General features: G+C 44.6%; 1 protein-coding gene across 1 annotated transcript in view; it reads left to right on the forward strand.

The window, feature by feature from the left end:
• LOC119388352 (gonadotropin-releasing hormone receptor) overlaps positions 1-4,483 on the forward strand; it is a 79,022-nt gene extending 74,539 nt beyond the window's left edge. The window contains exon 2 of the mRNA XM_037656062.2: positions 3,784-4,483. Coding sequence (XP_037511990.1) covers positions 3,784-4,173 — 390 coding nt within the window. The 3' untranslated portion in view covers positions 4,174-4,483. The remainder of the gene's footprint in view (positions 1-3,783) is intronic.
• Positions 4,484-22,005: the final 17,522 nt, after the last annotated feature.

Raw genomic sequence — 22,005 nt, forward strand, 5'->3', positions numbered from 1 at the left:
CGCAAGTTTAACCATAATCAGTTTGTGGCTGACTACGTCAAAAGCCTTGCTCAGGTCACAGTAGATTACGTCAACCTGTCCTCTCTGAGAAATAGGTGTGGAGATCTGCGTCATGAAACTAGCAAGATTTGTGGTAGTTGAGCGGCCAGCAAGAAAACCATGTTGATTTGGAATCAATGAGTTTTTCACACTAAAAGACAATATTTTGTGAAGAGCCAGTTCGAAGATCTTTGATGTGGCACATAGTAGAGAAATCGGGCGATAATTAGAAACCTCTGTTTTAGAGCCCGGCTTAAATACTGGGAAAACACGAGCAGGTTTCCACATGCTGGGAAATGTGGAAGCGTCCAGGCAGTTATTAAATATCGTAGTCAGTTCTGGGACAAATATACTACCATAAGCTTTCAGTATGGCGGAGGGGATGCCATCTGGGTCACATGATAAGGATGGTTTTAAGCGCTTAATGCATTCGCTCACAAGATTTTCATCCAGCGACAAAGCACTGGATGAGCTAACTGCCTTGGGCTGTTGTCTGATATCAGTGCTAGAGTCTGAGGCCTTATAAACGGATGAGAAATGCGTGGCAAAACAGTCAGCGACGGCATGCACTTCTGCCCCATTTGAGTCCAGTAGTCTGAAGGACTCTCCGCTTTTGCTAGACCGTTTACGTACATACTTCCAAAACTCAGCCGGCCTGTCAGAAGCGCTTTTTTCTAAGAATTCAATATACGAACTATGATCCTGTTTATATAGGCGTTTAGAGAGAGTTCGAAAAAAGCTGAACTCTTCCTTCCACTCGCTGGAGGAGAACATTTAGATTTCCTGTGTGCGTGATCTTTATGCTTCAGTGCACTGATAAGTTCAGATGAGAACCAGTGGGGATATTTACGTTGTTTAGGTGTATATTGGGGAATAAAATTACGCATGCTGCTCAGTACAAGCTCCGCAAACCGATCAACCTGGTCATCAACATTTGGTTTGTCAGTAACCTGTGACCACTCAACGGTAGATAAGTGATGATAGAGGCCCGTGTAATCACCTCGTTTGAAGGCAAATCTCGGAGATTTGTTTACGTAACTGCTGAAGCTCGTTGTTTCAGCTGATGCGGATAATCTTACGTTGAGTGGTGGGTGGAATTTGTCAGGACGTACAAGAGAGATGTCGGAGCGGGAAACTTCAAGGGGTTGATCGTTTGACACACACAGGTCTAAGACGTTGCCACTGGAATTGACAACTGAGTTATGTTGCAGTAGGGAATTAAACGCCAGAAAGTCCAAGAGCAGGCTGCACTTTTTCTCTATGAAATGATTGTAATGAGAAAAGGTAAGCGCGCTCCAGTCAATTCCAGGTGCATTGAAATCCCCAAGAACAATAATTCTGTGCCCACTATGAGAAGATACCACAAGTTAAATGGAAGACATGACATCATGAAACGAGGCAGGGGACATGCTGGGCGGTAAATAGAAACATCCAATCAACAATTTTTCACTGCGCTCAAGGTTGGTTTCTAGCCAAATGGATTCTTCGATAGTTTCTAGGTCTTTCCGTCTTACAGATTTCAGTGAATTATCAATGGCAATCAGCACGCCACCGCCTTTCTGTTTGGTTTCACTGAAATCTCGGTCACTGCGGAAGGTGGTGTAGGTCGGGGGAAAAAAGTCAGATGAGGAAATTTCAGTGCCTAGCCATGTTTCAGAAATAGAAATAATAGGAAAAGAAGACGAAAGAACATTAGAGAAAAACTCGCGTGTCTTGGTACGTAGACCACGAGCATTTTGGTAGAATATGTCTACGTTACACGGCACTTTCGATTCCAGTCACTAGCTCAGAGGGATGAAGCATGTCATCGCGCAGCTCCCCACGAAATGGCTTGAAGAGGCATCCGAGGGGCCACATCGGAGGGTCATTCAGGCGTTCTAGTGTTTCCTTGTCGACTTCGATGTAGAACTAAGAATAGGACTGAAATTTGGTTTGAAGTCGCCGGCATAATAATAATAATAATAATAATAATAATAATAATAATAATAATAATAATAATAATAATAATAATAATAATAATAATAATAATAATAATAATCAATCAATCAATCAATCAATCATTTATTTAACGTGCCCAGGAACAACCGTGAGGTCTTTGTGCAGGCGCACGCAAAAAAAATCAATAAAAATAAACAATACAATACAGACAGTCTTCAGAAATAAAAAGAGCAAAAACACGTAGACAAAGAGCAATGAACACAAAAGGGGAGGAGTAAAATAAGACAATATGAGAAATATTGAAGGGGAATAAAAAATTAGATTGCACATATACAACTATGCGGAAAGACGGAGAAGGGAAGACTTTGTATTCTGTGAACGGTACAGTGTTCAATCAATCAATCATTTATTTAACGTGCCCAGGAACAACCGTGAGGTCTTTGTGCAGGCGCACGCAAAAATAAAATCAATAAAAATAAACAATACAATACAGACAGTCTTCAGAAATAAAAAGAGCAAAAACACGTAGACAAAGAGAAATGAACACTAAAGGGGAGGAGTAAAATAAGACAATATGAGAAATATTGAAGGGGAATAAAAAATTAGATTGCACATATACAACTATGCGGAAAGACGGAGAAGGGAAGACTTTGTACACTGTGCCATACTATGTCAAAACAGTGCAAAGCTCGGATAAAAACAGTGATTGTGGACTATGAAAAACGTCAAGATCAAGAAAATTAATATTATAAAGACTTTGTATTCTGTGAACGGTAGAGTGTTGGAAGAAGCAGGCGGGTACATGAAACGGTCTGTTCTCTCTGGTTAACTTACGCGGAATTCGAAAATTAACACAATTGAGAAGTACAGGGCAGGATATGAAACCGTGGACTAGCTTGTAGAGAAATAAGAGATCAGAACGATTTCGTCGGCAGTGAAGTGATGGCAGTGATAATGACTCAGCAGTATTTGAACGAGATCCAGAGTCATTTTTAGCAAAGCGATGGTTATATATGCTGAGGAATTTTTTCTGGACTCGTTCAATGGTGTTACCGCTGGATTGAGCAATGCCATTCCATATCACGGACGCATACTCAAGTTGCGGAAGACATATTGCCGTGTACAATTTGTGTAGGGCCATGGGAGACCTGAATTCTCGAGATATTCTACAAACACATCCGAGAGAACGAAGGGCCCCGCATAGCAGCACGCTTAACGTGAGAAGAAAAGTTTAACGCGCTGTCAACAACAACACCAAGATCACTGATTTCATAAACCTTGCATAACGGCACAGAATTGACAAAGTATTGAAATGACACGCTAGATGTTTTGCGAGTGATAGACATGAATTTTGTCTTTGCGGTATTTAGAGAAAGGTTATTGCCGTTGCACCATTCGGAAAAAGAACACAAATCTGACTGATTATTATTATTATTATTATTATTATTATTATTATTATTATTATTATTATTATTATTATTATTATTATTATTATTGATAGACACCGCTATATGAAACCCCGAAATAAGGAAGCCTAGTAATCACTACACCCCCAAGTTAATAGTGCAAACAAATTTCCATATTTTTGCTTCCCTTCATTATCTGTTGTCTTCACAGGGATGTCTGAGGGCATTACGTTTTCAGTATATGTTTGATGAAAGAGAGAGACGGGGAGTCGGGGGAAGGGTTGGACGACGACTCGTTTCATCCACCTGCACACAGCTAGACACTTCGTTATGACACTGTGTTTGTACCTGTCTAGGCAAACTAAAACCTCCACATGTGTTCTCACATTTCTTTACGCAGGTAAAGACGCTCAAAATGACGGCGGTGGTGTTCGGGGCGTTCCTCGTGACCAACGTACCGTACATGGTCCAGGAGGTCATCCTGGCCTTTGGCAATCCGGGCATTCTCGACGCCAACGTGGTCGCTCTCTTCGGCGTCATCTCCGCATCGAACAGCGCCATCAACCCCTACATCTTTCTTTACTTCGAGAAGAGGCAGCGTCGCGGTAGGCGGAGTGCCCTGGGCAGACTGTTAAAGCGACTTCCCTGCCTGGGGAGTCGACTAGGCGGCACCGAAAGGGGCGCCCAACAAACGGTCATGCTGACGGTGCACTACTCGGGCAGGCACTCGCGCACCATGACTACGGTGAACTGTGAATCTTGCACATGCTCAGAGAAGACCAACTGCTGATAGCGCGACGCCAAGCCAGCTCGCGGTGTAGTCGTATAATGATGAGCCTTGCTCAATGCAGTCTCAAACATCGTATCGGTTCACTGGTATTTTTTGAAACAACGCGACCTGCTCAGCGAATTGCTTTTTAAAGGTAACCGAACGTTAGTAAGCGCTTGCAAATGTCAGTTCGGGGAGGCGATGTACCCCCGCCCCCAAAGTTTGCGGAACGCGAAATTTCCGAGAAAGCTATATTCCCGCTTTGTCTGAGAACATAGCCTCCAATTAAATGTTCCAGGTTGTTGTAGTGACTGCAACCTATACAGCTACCCACTAGGTTAGAAGCGCCGTGCAATAACAGAGCCAACATTCGCATTTTGAGTGGAGCCCACGTTCCGTAAACTTTTGTGGGCGGGTACATACCCACACATGAAGTACATGCTACGAACTGTGTTCTATTCTGTTCTGTTTTTTCCTGTTCTGTTCTAACTGGCTTGCTGTGGAAAGGTTAAGGTGCATTGCACGTAGGCTACTCCATTTGTCTGCTTTGCAGCACAATAAAAGGAGTGGTTACGCAAAAATAAAATGAACAAGTAACTAACAAACAAATTGCAAACTGGAAAAAAAAGAAACGAAATAATATGGCGATGGACAGTTCGCTAGCAAGAGTTCAACTTTGCAATCGAGCGTTCACACGCCCACATTTCAGTCAAAGTTCTGCCCACAGTATGCGGAATAGCACATCATTTCATATATAGCTGCACATGGCTGATCACCGCAAGCGCTTATCGTGTTCAATATTCGTTTTCCTTTTGCTGAGGATGCTTTTCTGGCCATGATCCAAGTAATAATTGTAATGTGAAGGGGAGGTTGTCGAAAATTCCTAGTTTTAGCAACAAAATCAAATCCTCAACTGCACGTACGCTCAAAGATTCTGCCACGTGCTCGCTGAAGCAAAATATTCGTATAATGGTGTCTGATTTTTTTTATGCAAGACATATTGTCGATAACTTGTGTTGCCCGGCCTTTTGTCCAGGACGCAAGCGCCTTTCCGTTTTAGTTACACCAGAGCTATGCTTCGTGGTCCGGGCTGATTATGCCACACAGAGAGATAATTATGAAGTATTTGCACCTATTCCATTATTAGTTAAAATAACATACATGCAATAATTACAAACATACGTACTGTTATACGCACCCTGCTCTAATTTTTCACCAAGCCTCAGCGCCGGTTCAGATATCTGTTCCATTGCAGCACTAAATTTAAGGTGCTCCTGTGGTAGAACTGAATCGCTGTCCTGCCAAGAACTTCTTCAGCGTACCAAAGAGATAGTTATCACTGGGGGCGAAATCCGGACTGTATCGTTTAATGATTTTCGGTCGGCGTTCGTCCCTTGCTAAAACATACAAAAAACGCCAGGCCTGCGCTGAAACCGCAGCACAGTCACAGCGAAAGCTGGAAGAGCGGCGTTTCTAGAGCCCGTTGTAAGCTCTCTTGGCGCTACAATAGAAGTACACTAGAAAGGTACCCACTACGCCATAAATCACAATTTTTGTGAAGTTGGAAAGCACCTTCTAAGCCATTATTTGTCATTCTGCGGAGAAGCGAGGCACCAGCTACACGTCTGTAAGGCATTATGTGAACTTTGTTGACGCGACGACTAATGACGATGAAGAATTATGGCTGAGCTCTTTGTAATGGGTTGGAAGCTTTAAACGGCCCACCAGTTATGCCATTTGCATTGGGTGACGCCCAGTCGCTACTTCCCTCTCCCGTTATGCTGTATAACATACGTTGACGTGGAAGAGAGACGGGGGGGGGGGGGGGGGCGAAGAACTTTACTGAGACCCGGAAGAAATGGATCATGCGCTTATGGGCTTCCTTGGCAACCAATACAAGTGCACTTGCGAGGAACCCACTACGCTATAAATCATTGTAATTTTACTGAGACCCCGAGGACATGGATCATGCGCTTATGGGCTTCCTTGGCAACCAATACAAGTGCACTTGCGAGGAATCCACTACGCTATAAATTATTGTAATTTTTGAGAAGTAGGGCAGCAGGCACTGTGCCATTTTTCGTCATTCTACGGAGAGCCGCGGTACCTGCTAAACGCATGTAAGGCATTATGCGCACTTTGTTGATGCTGTGCCTGATGACGACGAAGAATTATGGCAGAGCCCTGTAATGGGTTGGAAGCAAGGAGGTTTAAACCTCCTTGGTTGGAAGCATTCAACAACCTACTCGTTGCGCAATTCGCATTGTGTGACGCCTGGGTACAGAATTCGCGTTGTGCGACACTTGGTGCTTATTTTACTCTTCTACCACGCTATATTGCATATGCTAATGTGGTTCCTTCCCGACATGAAGCCTGTATAGGACCTTTTTGCAAAGCGGTTTCAAGCAGCGGCATGGCTCAGAGGTTGAATACTGGGCTCCCACGCAGAGGGCCCAGGTTCGAACCTCGTTCCATCCTGGAATTTTTTTCTTATTTAGTTTTTTTTCTTATTTCGAGCGATACTGGTTACGGACACCGGCGGCGGCGGCGGCGGCGGCGGCGGCGGACAACTACGGCGCCAAAAACGGCCGGTGAAATGATCTCATAACAGCTTTCGCTGTAAAAACGAATCACACGTCGTTGCTCTTGCGCCTTGGACGTGTGAGGCACAACCGCCATCTTCAATTGATAGCAGCGCTGTGCAGCGGAGCTCCCGGCAGATAAGGCCTGACCGGTCCAAGAAAAGTCCACCGCTGGGAATGGATATGCTGACTTGGAATTTTACGCCGTAATTTGGCTAAAACGAAATAGGGGCAAATGCTTTCCGATTAATGCACAACTTAATAAATCGATTGTGTATTGTTACTCGCCTCACTGAATTGTATAGTGAGACTTGGTCGCGATAGTGAGTCGTTCAGGAGGAGCAAATATTACTGCGATGAGTAGGTGGTCGCACTTGCTCTCGTGAAAGGAGTGGGCTGCTCACATTGTTGCTTACCTGTCTGCAGAGTTGGCTGAGTTTCTTCCAAAGCTACATCAGTGTGTGAAGCGATATTTTTAAAGGCACCAGACCGCTCACGCCTCTCTCTTGTGTCATTGCTGCCAACTACCTTTTTAAAGAAACATTTTTTTTTTCGTTAAACACACCACACATTCTTCTACTGTGCCTGCCTTCGCTGCAGTGTGCACGTAACTTCGTCATTCGACAACATAATGGCTTGTAACGTTCGTTGTTGCCCCACTTTTGTCAATGCAAAAATGGGTATTTTGATAATCTAGTCTGGTTTTCAGCGCACAAGATACAAGACAGTCAAAGAAGATACATGAAGACGTCTTTTTTAGCACTCGAGGCTTGTTCTCGGTGCTTGAATGCTTAAACTGGTATACTGTAACTGTGCACTAGTGCTCAAGTACATACATACGTACATACATACATACATACATACATACATACATACATACATACATACATACATACATACATACATACATACATACATACATACATACATACATACATACAGACATACATACATACATACAAAATAGTACGCCAGTAAATTCAGCTCGAATTGCCTGGGCGCGCCTTCTTTTCCAAAGGCCTTTACGAAGAGCGTGAGCGTGTTTTGTTGATAAGACTCACGATGATGAAAGGTTCATCAAGCTAATACTCTAATTGTATGCTAATGTGATGTAGGAAACGCGTGTAATGACTGAGTGTGTGACAGATGCCCTATGTAAACGAGGGAACGTTTGCAGACGTATAAGTGACAAGAAAGTGTGGATTGCTTCCAGCATTTAAAAGTAGACATTGCGTGACTTGTGGTGGTAAGAGGCAATTATTAATCCGTCCTTCAGCTCATACATCATTAGAGGTGCTGAAGTTTGTGGCCTGGAAAGACAATGCCAAAACGACGCCACATTTCAAACAATCGTGCACCATATCGAACATATAGCCGCTCACACGCCAAAGATGGTTGCCTGTGTACATGACCTCATTGAGTAGAAGTCTCGTTGCCTGATGTTGTATAGCAAATTTAAAACACGTGTACACACTAACGGCACCAAACATCAAGGAGCAAAATATATAGCCGAGGTACGTTCTCCTAAAAGTGTTTATTTACTTACGTGGACAAAAAAGATACGTATAGTATATAGCTGTAATATTTGTACTAACTTGACTGTCACAGAAATAAACATGAATGTTCGTCCATATGCCGTACTTAATTCTTTCGCCCATCTATTTTCCCAGTATAGGGTAGCGTACCAGTCTTTTTACACTGGTTAACATCCCTGACTGTCCTCTCTTCTGTTCCTTCCTTCCTTAAATCATGACTGAGAAGTTAGTATCGTGCTACTACGAGACGAGTGCAACGTAGACGACCATAAATGGGACAAAAGAAGCCGATGCAGCGTTTACGCTGGACTATCTACCATTAAGATCATCGTCCTCATCATCGCCATCTGTCTACCATGCTGTATGTGCCTTTATTGTTTGTATATGGTAAGTACACTTTCAGTTGTCTTAGTGCGTTAGCATTGCCCCTCCACGGTGGTCTAGTGGTTATGGCTCTCTACTGCTGACCCGAAGGTCGCGGGATAGTAGCTGTGTGCACATCGTTCTGGATAGTAGCTGTGTGCACATCGTGGGCTTACCAGGCATGTCGACAACACTGGCGTTTAAAGGGTAACTTATGGTGCGACGTAACGTCAGCCCTCACGTTAGTTAACGTTCGTCAGTATTATCGAAACTAAGTGAACTTTATGGTGCAATCATGTGAATATCATACGTAACTTTCGTTAATGTATTCCTACGGGGTCGAGCAATGCTTCAATGTAGCTTGCTGAATCATAGAAATACAAATGTAATGCTTATTAGACTGCTATAAAAGCGGAGCCAATACTGGAACCACAGACGTTAATCTGATATGACGCCTGTATCGTAGGAGTACATATGTAGTGTTTATTGCTTTCTTGTAAAATTAGATAGCCAGCACCACAACCACAATTGACATTACACCGATATTACGCCTACATAGGCTGTTTTTCCAAACCAGTTTATAGACCTGGCGTGGCTCTGAGGTAGAATACTTGGTTGCTACGCAGAATGCTTGGATTCGATTCCTGCTGGGATCCTAATTTTGATATTTAAATTCGTCGGGTGAGCGCTGCCGATGTCGGTTTTCTTAACGCTCTCGCATTTGAGTTACCAATGTCTGTTCTTGCCATTCCTGGGTAGATATAAACTGTCAATCACCTGTGGCGCATACCCGTACACCGCGGCCCGTGGTAAACGGGTATGTGCCACACGTGTCTGGAGGAAAGGGTTTGACGACGTACGCGACATGATTTTCATGTTATTCATGTCATGACCCGACAGTCATATTCGTCAAATCCTCTTACCCTCTCATGCCAATTTTGGTCTACACCAAGTTAAGGAGGCGATCATGAGAGCACCCAGACGTAGGCTGCTACATAGACAGATAGATAGATACGTAGATAGAAACGATCAAAATGCCAAAGGTTCACTAAGAAATGCGTCGCATTTAAAGTGAAAATAGAAAAAAAGACAGAATGCACAGCCATTTATAGTACAGTATAGCAACTATAGTTTGCCGTGTGGCGTAGAAAAACTATCGTCTTCATGAACCGCAACGCGCTCTCTTCGTTATCGTCTTCATCTCCGTCCTCTTATCCCTCTTGTGCTCCTAGCCCACCAGCTGTACTGTGACCCAGCCTAGCGCGACATTGTGCAAGCTGCGCTAATTTTTGTTTGTTTATTGGCGGTTATCAGTAAGAGCACATCGACTGATAACACGACCATCGCACGAGCAGAAATACACAGTACTGCACAGTATGGTACATCATATGGAACTGCTGGTGTATCTCAATATTACCCGGGTGCTGTCGAAGATCCCACTCTCGAAAGCAACTCGCGAGCACATTTCTGCAGCCTTAGCATTTTTCTACAAAAAATAAAAGTTTCATACAGTCACAGAATATCACATGTTGTTTTCGTATGTATTGATTTTAAGAGAGAAGGTGTACCTGGCACCAACTACACGTAAAGATATGCTGTCGTACAACTCGACCTGCCTGCTTCCTTACGTCATTCCTAGTTAAGTTGAGATGCAGTTATGTTGTGCCGGCTTTGCATCGCAAGATCTAGCCCGTATCTTAAGCGAATGGTTTGCATCGTGACCTTTCTTTCTCTCTCATTCTTTCGTTCTTTCTTTCTTACACTGTGCAGAGATGGACGAAAAGGGTCACAATTCTTCGATGTAATTCGAAGTGCAGATCGAACTACTTGGTCACGACGCCGCTATTGATAATGTATGTTTTTTCCGTCCTTATGCCTCGTTCTTCGTAACACAAGTGAAGAAGCTGTTTATGTGTATTACAGCAGTCGCCGTGGACGCGGTATAGCGATTCACGGCACGTCTCAAAAAGCACGCCTTACGATGGACCGGGAAAAATATGAAACGACAGTGTTTTTTTTTTTTAACCTGTGACCTTTCGAAAGGTCGCGGTATTGTTTTCGGTAGAACGAGATCTAATATAAAGTGAACACGTGGCTCTTTTTTGTTTTTCGAGTAAGATTATACGATCGAACGTAAACAGCGTAAAGTCTGCTGCATAATCTCTGTATCAGAGACTGCTCGTTGCCCGATCTGCAGCATTGGCGTAATTAGAGCGCTGAAAGAAAGAACTTTTTTCAGCATACTAATACCACTAAGCAGTGAGACAAATGTCTGATTTCAGCACCTCGTTCGCGACAAATTCTGCCCGTAATTACGTGCAAACAAATTCCCGATGGCTCAAGAACCTCGCTGCGCACTAAATCCTCCCTCCCTATCCCCTCCTTCTCTACTTCCCACGGATAATATAAATCCTTCTAAAACCCTGCTCTGCCGTTCCTTCACAGAAGCGTCGTAGAATCGGATCCGGCTGCTTCACCTAGGCAATATTTTCGCCGTGTTGTCGTGGCGCTCGAATTCTTAGAACTCCACTCCCCAAAGCCCCCGACAGCGACCCCGCATTTCCGTTGGATAAGTTCAGCACACGAGAGACTATCGTGCCACCCTACTCTTCCTTGCCGGAGCTCCGAAATGTATGTAGCAGGAACCAAAACTGCAATCTTCTAACGTATATCCGCAATAGAAACGACGTCGTGTGCGTTTTATAAGTACAACGGTATAACGTTTTATTCCGTTAAGCTGAGGAAGCTCGGAGATTTTTCTAACCGTGTGCACTCGCATGCCTTGAGTCTCAAGGTGAGATTTTATGCAGTTTTTATTTATGTGTGCGATTTTCCCGGACTTGTTATCTGTGAAAAGGATTATACGGCGCTTTGCGAAAACGCCAACCTCCCCTAAACAACTTATATAAAAAAGCGAAACAGATCTCCGTGATTTATAAGGAGCCTTTCTAAAGTTGATTCGCAAAGGAGTTCACATAGGTTCTCCTTTTCGGGCATCGTCCTGCCCCGCCTACAAGAACTTCTAGACATATTTTTTATCTTGCTTTATGACCACGAATTAGCTAAACGTTACACGAAGAGATCTTTGAATGTTTGATAAACAAGAAGAACGAAAACTGAATCAAATGACCCGATGTTGTTACTCATATATTTATATGAGAATATCGGCTATAGAATCTAAGGAAAGAATATATAGAAAGTTCTTCGTGGAATGACTTGTGGTTTAGAAATGACAACCTAAAGATAAATAAAGAATGTACGAAAGAAAAAAAAAACTGATCTTGATGGCAGTCATAGCCAGCACTTTCGCCGTGGCTAAACTTGAGTGATATCGACTTGAGTGATATCGACCTTACGAAAGCTATCTGAATTTCACCCAACAAGAGAACTGACGATACGTATATTTTGCTGTATAGACTACTAAAATGGATGCGACTTGTCAGACCGATTGATATTCCACGATTAAGTATACTGACTTATCGGTAATTCGTATATTGGCATATTGGTAAGTTATATTGGATTAGGTATATTGGTAATTTGTAGTATATTGGCTAAAATTATAGTTCAGACTATTGATAGGCTTTATTACATAACGATGAAGTCAATACTGACCTGTCTAATGTTTAGCATTTACGAAGTCATGACAGTTTTTTAGAATCAAAATGGTGTGAACCTAAAGATAAAGAGGCGCAGCAACTCCCGCTACATTACAGTTTCGTAAATGTGCGCACTGAACGAAGCAGACATCGCAGTTTTTAGTGGCATGAGCACCCAGTGACACTTTTGTTTCTCTTCCAAGCATATCCGGCTTTCTGAATATTACTAGAAAGTCTTCTAAAACTAGAAATCTATAGTTCAGGTTCAAGTGAAGAGCTATGTTCGACACATATGATATCGGAGCATAATTTCACTTAATATAAGGACTAATTACTGTCGGGATAATTATTCAAAATAATTAATCATTGAGTTCATTGAAAGGTTCTGAGCCACTGGGATGGTTGCGGCACCTGGCGGAGAAGATCCCGACGACGCGCTTCTTTCTGCGTGGCCTCTGAGATCAGCTTCGTCAGCGTGTCGAAACACAATGCTAACCTAAGGAATTAGACCAGGGCACACAAACGCCGACGTGCCAGTGCCGCCACCAGACACCTAAATCAAGGTTTAGGGTCGCCTCCAATGTTTAGCCTGTATTTCACGATCACTGTGCATTCTGCAAACGCTGTAAATAACACGACACACGACCACAAAAACATGAACACTCTTTGTCTCTGCACCCTGGGGTGTTTATTTGTTTTTTTTTGTAGATAGAAACGTGTGTAGTACAACGCACAAACTAGCGCAGCAGCGCGTTACTTTCTTCTCTCGCAATTCGCATTCTGAGGACGTATTTCGTCTTCTGTTACGTTTCAAGTGACCCATATAGCGCGAGTGCATACTTTCTTCACCAGGTATAAGCGAAATATCGTAATCTTATTACGCGCACATGACCGCATCTGTTTGTCTCCTTCTTTTTTTCCTTTGGTTCCTTGCATCAACTGAAAGTCAGTGGGACAGTGATTGAGTTACCCCCAATTTATCATCGCCTCCCCTTTCTCCTGCTTCGCGCTCATTCAAAGAATCCCCCGTAGCGCTGCTGTTTGCTCGGCTTGCTGCAACGGCACTGCGTGGTCGCGCCACGGTGGAGAAACTACGTTTGTTTGCTCTTTGCGGTGGGCATTGCTGGCGTGTGTTCTTTCTTGCTTCTTCTTCTTCTCTCCTGCTTTTCTTTCTCGCGCCTACCCTTCTTGCGCAGCCTGCATTTCGCGGGAACAGTTGGGAAATGCGCCATCTGCGCATTGCCACCGTACTGTAGTCGGGCGTTCTCGCGCTGGAGGAACGAACAGCGTATTGTCATTGTCACGAGGCACGGGAATGAAGAGATGATAAATTAATTACCCAGATGAAGAAAAACTCATAGGAAAACTGGTGCGCGCGAAGGAACTGTGGCCGAATTTACAAAACTTCTCTTTCGTAAGTGCGTTTTCCCATTGGTCAGCCGGCTTTATAACGATATGTCCTGCATCGGGACTGGCTGAAGTATTCACGAAACTTTTAGTGTAAGAAGTTTTTGTGAATACGGGCCCAGAACCATTTCGCGACACTACTTTCCTTCACGTTGAAGTACCAATAATCATCGCTGATGCCAGCTCTATAGCGGGCCATAACTATTCGATTCATGTCAACGTCGTAGATTTTCCATAACAAATGTAGCTTTATCTCAATTATGACCATTGTGACATCCATAGCAGACGTATAGGAAATCACAAATTGTGTGGCTGGTTGCCCATGGTTGCCCAATGCTTTAGAAGAAACTGGAAAATTTGAGCTCAAAGAACTTGTATAGCGCGATAAGGAAGTTTGCTAGTCTCATCGATGTGCTCAGGTAATGCAAGAACTCACTCTCAGAAACGTGAAACTAGACCAGAAACAGAAAAAAAAGGTACGCTTAAGCAGCGCCTTTAAAGGGACCTTGAAATGGTTCTTGAACTTTTGTAAGCGTTTAGGCGACAGTATCACTAAATCATTCGCACCACAAATTAAGCAAGGCACTGTGCACAAAGGCAGCTACGGACAAATACGTACACCCTCCTTCTCACCACTGTCTTGACCCCTTAACTCATCGAACACTCAGCCGTCACTTGCGACGGCAGCGCACTCGACTGGTTTAACTCCGTCCCGTGTAGAGTTACTGTATATGCTACCTTTAGGTAGCAGAGTTGCGCATAGGTCTGGCTAGCAACCACAGCTTTGCGGTGAAGTCGCACTCCGTTTTTGCAGGCGACATGCCTACCGTGTCGCCGATTAACATGTCAGGTGTATCGAATACCGGCAATAAACATTGACTGTCGATGACTAGTGTTAATTCAGTTCGCTAAGCGGCGGCGTCTAAAAATACAGAAATTGGCCCGAGCGTCAGCTTCTCCGCAATGCACGGTTGCTAGTGGCGTTTGGAAGACACATGCGCAACTCTGCTACCTAAAGGTAGCAGATACAGTAACTGTAGTCCAGTACGCCCGACAGCGCTCCCGCCCGGCTCGCGCCGCCGGGCAACAGAGACAAAGCGCACGGAGTAGTTGAGGTCTGCTCCGCCAGGCACCACCACACTACAAGCCCTTCTTATTTCGTTCTCCTGTACACCGACAATCTTCAAAGGCCAAACAAAAAGTATGAGAACAATCATCGGTAAGCGTAAATTTGGGCAATGTGGCTCTGTCTTCAGGGGTGAAGTTACAGCCGCAGACGCGTGGATCATGTCGTTGATAGAATAGCGACATCCCGACACTCAGTGCAGCGACAAGCTTAAGCGGCTCCACTGACCAGATGCCTTAGAAGCCGTATGCGATATCACAGCTTTACAAGTCACGAATCGCTAGATTTTCGGCACACAACTTAGATGGGCAATTCATGGTGTCCTAGAAAAGACACCTCGAGATAAACAATTTCGCGCAGCTCTAGTCAACACAGAGCACGTTGAAACACAGGCAGACGACGCTCTCTGCCCACCGGCGGTTCAGTGAAGTAGACTGGACATATCCAATCTGCATCGATCGCTGGTTCTACGTAACATGGAACAATGCTACGTAGAAAGGACGCGGGAAGTTGAAAACTCTTTCGGCTGAGCCGCTGCGATCTGTAGCGATTCGCATATTTCAACTCTAGTAATAAATTACACAGTTGACGCCGAGAGCTTAAATTGGTCTTCAAATGATTCTTAGGACTTGCTTGACCGGTTCAATGCGTTTGTACAAAATCTTCAAACCGTTTCAGGGTCTTTTAAGAGTGGAACGCGATAGCGTTATCGAGGCCTGTTCACATCGCTTTCTCATTCGCTTCCCATACTTCGCTTCTCGGTGGGCACCTAAAGCATGAGGGAAGGGTCGGCTGTACACGTGACATTGGCCGTTCCCTCTTTTTTTTTTTCGTTTCATGCAGTGCCAGGCAGCTGGAGCTGTTCGTTTCACCACAGTGCCTGTTCTGTGTCAGTTTGTTTGCCCTGGGTGTCTTTTGTGCGATTTTTTTTTTGTGTGTGTCTATGTGTCAGCCTGTCACGCCACCATACGGTCAGCTGTTACCAAACATGGAAAGTCACTGACTTTCTGATCCTCGCGAGGTGACCAGCCACGCAAAAGTGTCCGACTCTAGCAGGAAAGTGCTGAACACAACAAAGAACGAAAGTAGTGACAAGTCGGTGCAGAGATTCATGGTTTCCGACATGTGCGCTTACCTTTGCCTTCTATATCTAAAGAAGAGCAAAAGTCATTAGGAAGCGAGGAAATCTAACACCGCAGTTAATGAGAAAAAGGTTGTATACCCTTCGCTATTGTAACTCACATCGGAAGTTTCGCATAGTTCGATACGGCAGGTGTCGATAGGACAAGGGGTCAGGAAATGAGCCTTCGTAAAACTCCCGGCTTCTCTGAGAGGTAGCAGGAAGTACTGACACTCCAAGTAAAGATAAGAAAGTAAAAGAAACAAAATGATGAGAACGATGATGAAAAAGATAAAAGAAAAACAGCCGAGGGTCTAGCCCGTATAAAAGCAGCAGGAGATTTCGTGCTTGAACAGGAAGGTGTACCCAATCAACATTGATAGAAGGAGAATAGAAATGAAACAAAGAACAGAAGAATCAAAACATAGTAAACACACTTACACAGAACGCGATGAAGGTTGTAGGAGCTCAGGCTCTCACAAAGTAAACCTGTCAGAGGAGAGAATCCTTCGAAACTCACCCAGGCCATTCTTAGGTTCGATTTGTAAAACACAAAATGACTGTTTTGAATAAATTGTGGTAGGAGCTTTCGCGGAAGCTGTTGCTAACGCTGAAAAGCTGCGGGGTGAAGTATCGGTAAGAAGAAGAAAAAGAAGATGCTAATGAAAAAAAAGAATGGGATGTCGGCCGAGGCTGCTTTTCTCTAGTCCATTATTCCTCACTGGTGTGAAAGGAAACGAGAAGTAAAGGGTAGAGAGAGGTACATGCATACAATTATGACATACGCTCTAAGAAAAAGGTGTCCTTTGACTCTTCTTTCCTACACATGCGACTCTCCCATGTATAACTCTTTTGAGAGACACGCGGACCCTCTTTAAGGGAGTTGTGGGATGTATAACTCTTTAAAAAGGCTCGCTAACTCCCTTTTGAAGAGCCGTGCGTCCGAGGACTCTCCTAATGAAAGTCAACGTGACTCTCTAAAGAGAGTTACACATGTATAACTCGCTGCACGTGTGTAGCAATGAAGAGATAAAGGACACCATTTTTAGTGTAGTACAATGAGTTGCTGTACAGATGTTACGTTGTCCTATGCTATGATGTTCGCTCTGCACAGCGGACGTGACTCGTGACCTCTCTGACAACCAGAGCGTGCGCTCTGGTTGTCTAGAGAGGAGTTCCTAATAGTCTAATACTGTCTCCCTCGAAAAGCTAAAAAACGGAATGTTCGTTGGTGGAGGCTTGGTAAAAATAAGCCATTTTAAGAAGTGCGTTCGTATACGTGTGCGCGCTCGTGTACGTCGTTGAACTGCTTTCCACTTGTTCACGTCTTTTATATCAAGCGTAAAATTTTAGCGCAGATGAACGTCTACTCGGCGACACCATCATTTTTGTTGGCATCATTTCACGAAAGGATCACAGCAGAACATTTTTAACCCAACACTACTGGTAATCGTTTTTACATATACTTGTTATGTAAGTAGAGCAAAACCCATAAACATGCTGTGTAGCTTCCCTAGAGTTTCTTGTCATCAACAGGTCGACAAAGCACGGAAATTAAGAAATATTTTTTTCTCATGCGGCATATTTATTTGACATATTAACAGGACCTTATTTCGTGCATGGGCGCGAGGTGTACCGGGCGTTTCATTTTGCCTCGACAGAGATTTGAGATTCTATGGGAAATATCACGAATTAAGTGGGATGTTAAACAACTTCTTATGTGGTCTACGATAAATAGACCTACGATAAAGGTGACGGGAGCCGTCTGGATCTCTGGGCGTGAACGAACTATTATTGCTTTTCAGAGAAATTCAGCGCTGCAGCTGAAATTTCAGCACACTCAATGCGACGCCGCGGATGCAAATATTCGACAGAACTTATGGTCCCCCATATATTGTCACGGGGTCGTGACGTCGACGAAGGCAGCAGTCGGCGTGCCGAAGATAAAATTATTTATTTGGCCGAACTTGTGGCCGGGAAACGGAAAGTCAAACTAAAGCAATACACACTGTACACTGATAACGGCGAACAGAGCGTCGGCCGTCGATAAACTGATCATCGCTGGGACGCGCCGTCTTTTATACATCATGCATCGAACTTTCCAGCCTTATCACTGGCGGTTGCGCAAGCTCTGGAATAATCTTGACTATTCGCGTCATGTGCGCAATCTTAACAAAAACGTCTACTACAATCTGGAATGTTACCAGACATCCTGGCGCGGCCTCGCGCAAGACAGCGATCACCCGTGCAACGGACCAGTTACAAAAACAGGAAAAGAAGCTCGCGTGGCAATATACATGTCAGCAGCTGGCGCACACATAAGACGAGGAGCGAGGAATAACCGACGAAGACAGGCGCTATCACATAGTCTTCGGTTGTCCCTCGGTCCTTGTGTTGTGCGCTAGATACTGACATTGAGTACCATCATGCCCAAACTTACGTGAACCCATATAGAAAGCCTCAATTTAATAGCTTCATAAAGCCACCAGCCCCGAATACAAAGCTGATTGGAAGTTCTGAAATCGCATTACTGAGCGGGGAAGTCTTGAACACGCAATCTTGGCATCTTACCGACAGTGCATTATCCCGTTGTTTTTGTTCAAAGACAAAAGCCCTCAGACATCCCCAAAGAAAGCATGTAATCGAATTTTCTACAATCGGCAGCCATACTGCCCTTTAATCTGGTTTTGTGAAGAAAGCTGTATTCGAGGCGTTCGTGTCGCGGAGCCGTAGTATTCCCTAGAGGTACCGAGACATCCTATATCAAACTTTTGTAAAACGTTCCCTCCTTCTTTGTAAAACCTTGCTTTATGAAGAGAATAAGCGTGAAGTTAAGATGAAGGTTCGTGCCAGGCCTTTCAGAAAGAAAATGACTATGGATACTGCAGCTTTTATTCCCCTGGCGAGTTGAGTCGTTGGAAGTTCTGAGTAAATATATGTTTCCAAGAAACTGGCCAAATTAAAAAAGGCATCGACGAAACACGAATGCATGGACTATTCAAATGAATGAATGAGTGAATGAATGAATGAATGAATGAATGAACAACGTTTGTGTTTGTTGCGGAACTAATACGACGACTATCCTGAACAAACAAACGCTTTTATTCGCAAGAGCGTTGCGCTGCGCAGATCCCGGGAGTGAGCACTGGTTCTAGTTATTTGTTTCCATGGACTTCGTTTAATAATAAGTGTCATAGAAGCAGTCGCAGCAATAAGCCGGCGTAAAAGAAAATATTATCTACTATATTTTCAAGCACACGTGTCACTGATGTGGATTTTTGTGAATCATACGACACAAGAGAAGCCCACATAGAAGCATTCTTACTCCGCCATCATTTCCTGCGTCAAGACACCAGCCACTCTTCCTATCGTCCCGTCACGCCTTCTGTGGCTTTGAACATGGTTTTATGATGAAGCTCTACCAATTCGCCCAAATTGCTACATTGCTTCAACGTAGGCAGAATCGAAAAGAAGTCATCGGTGTTCTGCGTTGCGGCAAATTTTCTTACGATTTACGACTGTTGAAAGTGAGCTGTGCAGTTGTTTTCACCGGTGGCTCCCCATCAAATGATAGCTCGCCATGGTCTTTAAGTGTTCGTGCATATAAAGTAAATAGAAATTACCAGCTTTTTGACTACACGTCGCTCACTGTAGCAGAGCTGTTAGACTATTGCGATCATAAAATTCATTGCGAAAACCATCGCGGTCGACACCGGATGATATTGTTATGTGCCGCTTACCTAGAGGTCGAAGAAGAAAACGGGTTGGTTCCTGTTTCACGATCTTGGTTGTTGTCACCCCGATCACTGTGACTGTGTAAATACTGTAAATACACCCTTCTTCTGTCGTCTCCCCGTAACATCTTGGTGGAGGAGCCGGATATATCCGAAGCACATCACGGAACTACGCAGCGGGCGTCTTCTTGGGCAATCCATCATGTCGACAGGCAGGCCGTTGATCCAGCCCCCGCTACGCCAACTGAACCCAGCCACGTCGTTGTGACCCATCTCCGAGATCCTGGCACCTTCTGCGGAACTGATAACGTGCACGTCGAAAAGTGGCTGGCCGACTACGAGCGCGCCAGCAAGACCATCCGGTGGGATCCGACTTTGATGCTGACAAACGTCCGTTATTACCTCAGGGAGGGGAACAGCCAGTGTGTGGTTCAACACCCACGAAAAGGAGTTGACCAGTTGGGATGCATGCAAACAAAAAAAATGGCCGCGTATCTGCGTGCTTCGCCGCAAATGTCGTCTAAAGACGATAGAAGAGGCGCTGCGTGAGATATGGACGCCATCTGGCAATACGTCGGGAAACATGAGTGCTGTGTTGCGGGCTGTGCGGTGACCAACGCGACCGGCGGGGACGCCAGCCAGCCCGAACACGCGGTTTGGCGCGAAGCACCGAAGCAGAAGAAACGTCCGCACTCAACGGGTACTCTCCACACACTCTCCACACTCACGTCGCCTGGGTAAAACAGGAATGCCAGAGCGGCGCCCCATGGCATTCGTACAGTGCAATACTGAACCGAAACCGAAACGCAACAATGAGCTCGTGCAGAGGGCACGGAGGAAGGCAAGTTTCAGCGCAGTCGCATTTTCAGCGCAGCTTAAGAATCTAGGGTCTCTAGAATTTCGTATCTATGTATTTTCTATTAAAGGAGCACACCACCTAATACTTACCTAGTGATGTTGCGCCTCAGATATGCATAATGTTTGCTTTTTGATCAACAATATACACAAGTATGAACCTAGTCAGCCATTCAAGATGGCTGGCCCTTGGGCAAGTGGTTCAACTTTGGCTGGGTGGTTGAATGGAGTGACGTGCCGACAAACAGAAAGACAGGAAGACAGACCAAAATTTCTGCGTTTAAGTTCCCCAAGAAAGACTATCGTCTTTAAAAAATGAAATACCTGTTCGGTAAAGCCTATTGCGCGCCAACGAGCTACCCAGAAAGAACTTTCGTGCCGTGCACGAACCTAATCAGAGTTGTTCATAGTGTACAAGATGTCTTAGCCTTGTGCCGGTAGGTTGACGACCAAATGCCCGAAGTTGGCAAAGTAAACCGCATTCTTAAAGGCATCGCCGATGACGCCTTTCATTTACTGGTCTACAAGGACTGCTCCACCATCGAATCAAATATAATCGAATTACAATCAGAGCCTAAGAAACTTGAGAAAAAAATGTGATGCAGCAGGAGCTTGACGCGAAATGTGTGATGTGCTTGGTGTGATGTGTGAGAACACTGACCAACGATTGAGTACGTAAAGAAGTCGTAGCTTTCAAAGAGAGAGACAGAAATTACTTTACTCAAATAAAGATTGCTTGGTTACTGTGGGCAGAGCCCCAGTCGCAGGCCAGGCTCGCTGGGCCTTGTCAAGGGTCGTCACTTGGGTTTCCAAATCCAGTTCGGAGAGCCGCACGTCCCACGACCAATTGTTCAGTGTGTCGTTAAGATAACGCTGAGACGGCGTCGGTCGTACGCTGCGTGCACTGCTATGTTATTTGAGTGTTGGGAGGAATCACACTACGAATACTTTTCGATGTGTTTGTCGTGCAATTTTGTGAAGAAAAAACGCTGCATTTCCCGTACATTGTAGTACCGGCTGAAGACTATAAGCGAAGCGAACACCAGCTTCACGGGGGAGAGAGAAGGACAATTCGTTATTCTTGTTCGACTTATAACCGGGCTTGTAGCGGATATAGCACCATATCGGTCCTATCGATCGTCGTACACCCTAACCCTTCAGGCCTTCGTCGAGTCAGAGTTCACGTTGCTTCACGATGTCGCAGTGCCAGATCGCCTGTCCGGACGGACCACTCAGTCGGTGGCTTCAGCTGAAAGCTCTGTAGCGATGGCTAAATAAGCTGTGCCACATCAAGTGGATTCTGCACTTGATGCAATAGTGGGGTTGATATAACGTAAGAGAGGAACTAGGGGGCGACACAACAAGCGAAACGTTTTTCGTCCCGAGTTATCTCGCCAGGCTTACGTCCGGCTGTTGAAGTGATGCAATGTAGCACACGATGGAGCGTGCAATATTTAACACGGCCATGCCATGTTTTCGCTTACATCTGCTTCAGGTCAGAACACTTATTTTTTTCATTGTTCTTTTTACGTTGT

The sequence above is a fragment of the Rhipicephalus sanguineus genome, chromosome 3, assembly GCF_013339695.2.
Source record: "Rhipicephalus sanguineus isolate Rsan-2018 chromosome 3, BIME_Rsan_1.4, whole genome shotgun sequence".
Classification (NCBI taxonomy): Eukaryota; Metazoa; Arthropoda; class Arachnida; order Ixodida; family Ixodidae; genus Rhipicephalus; species Rhipicephalus sanguineus.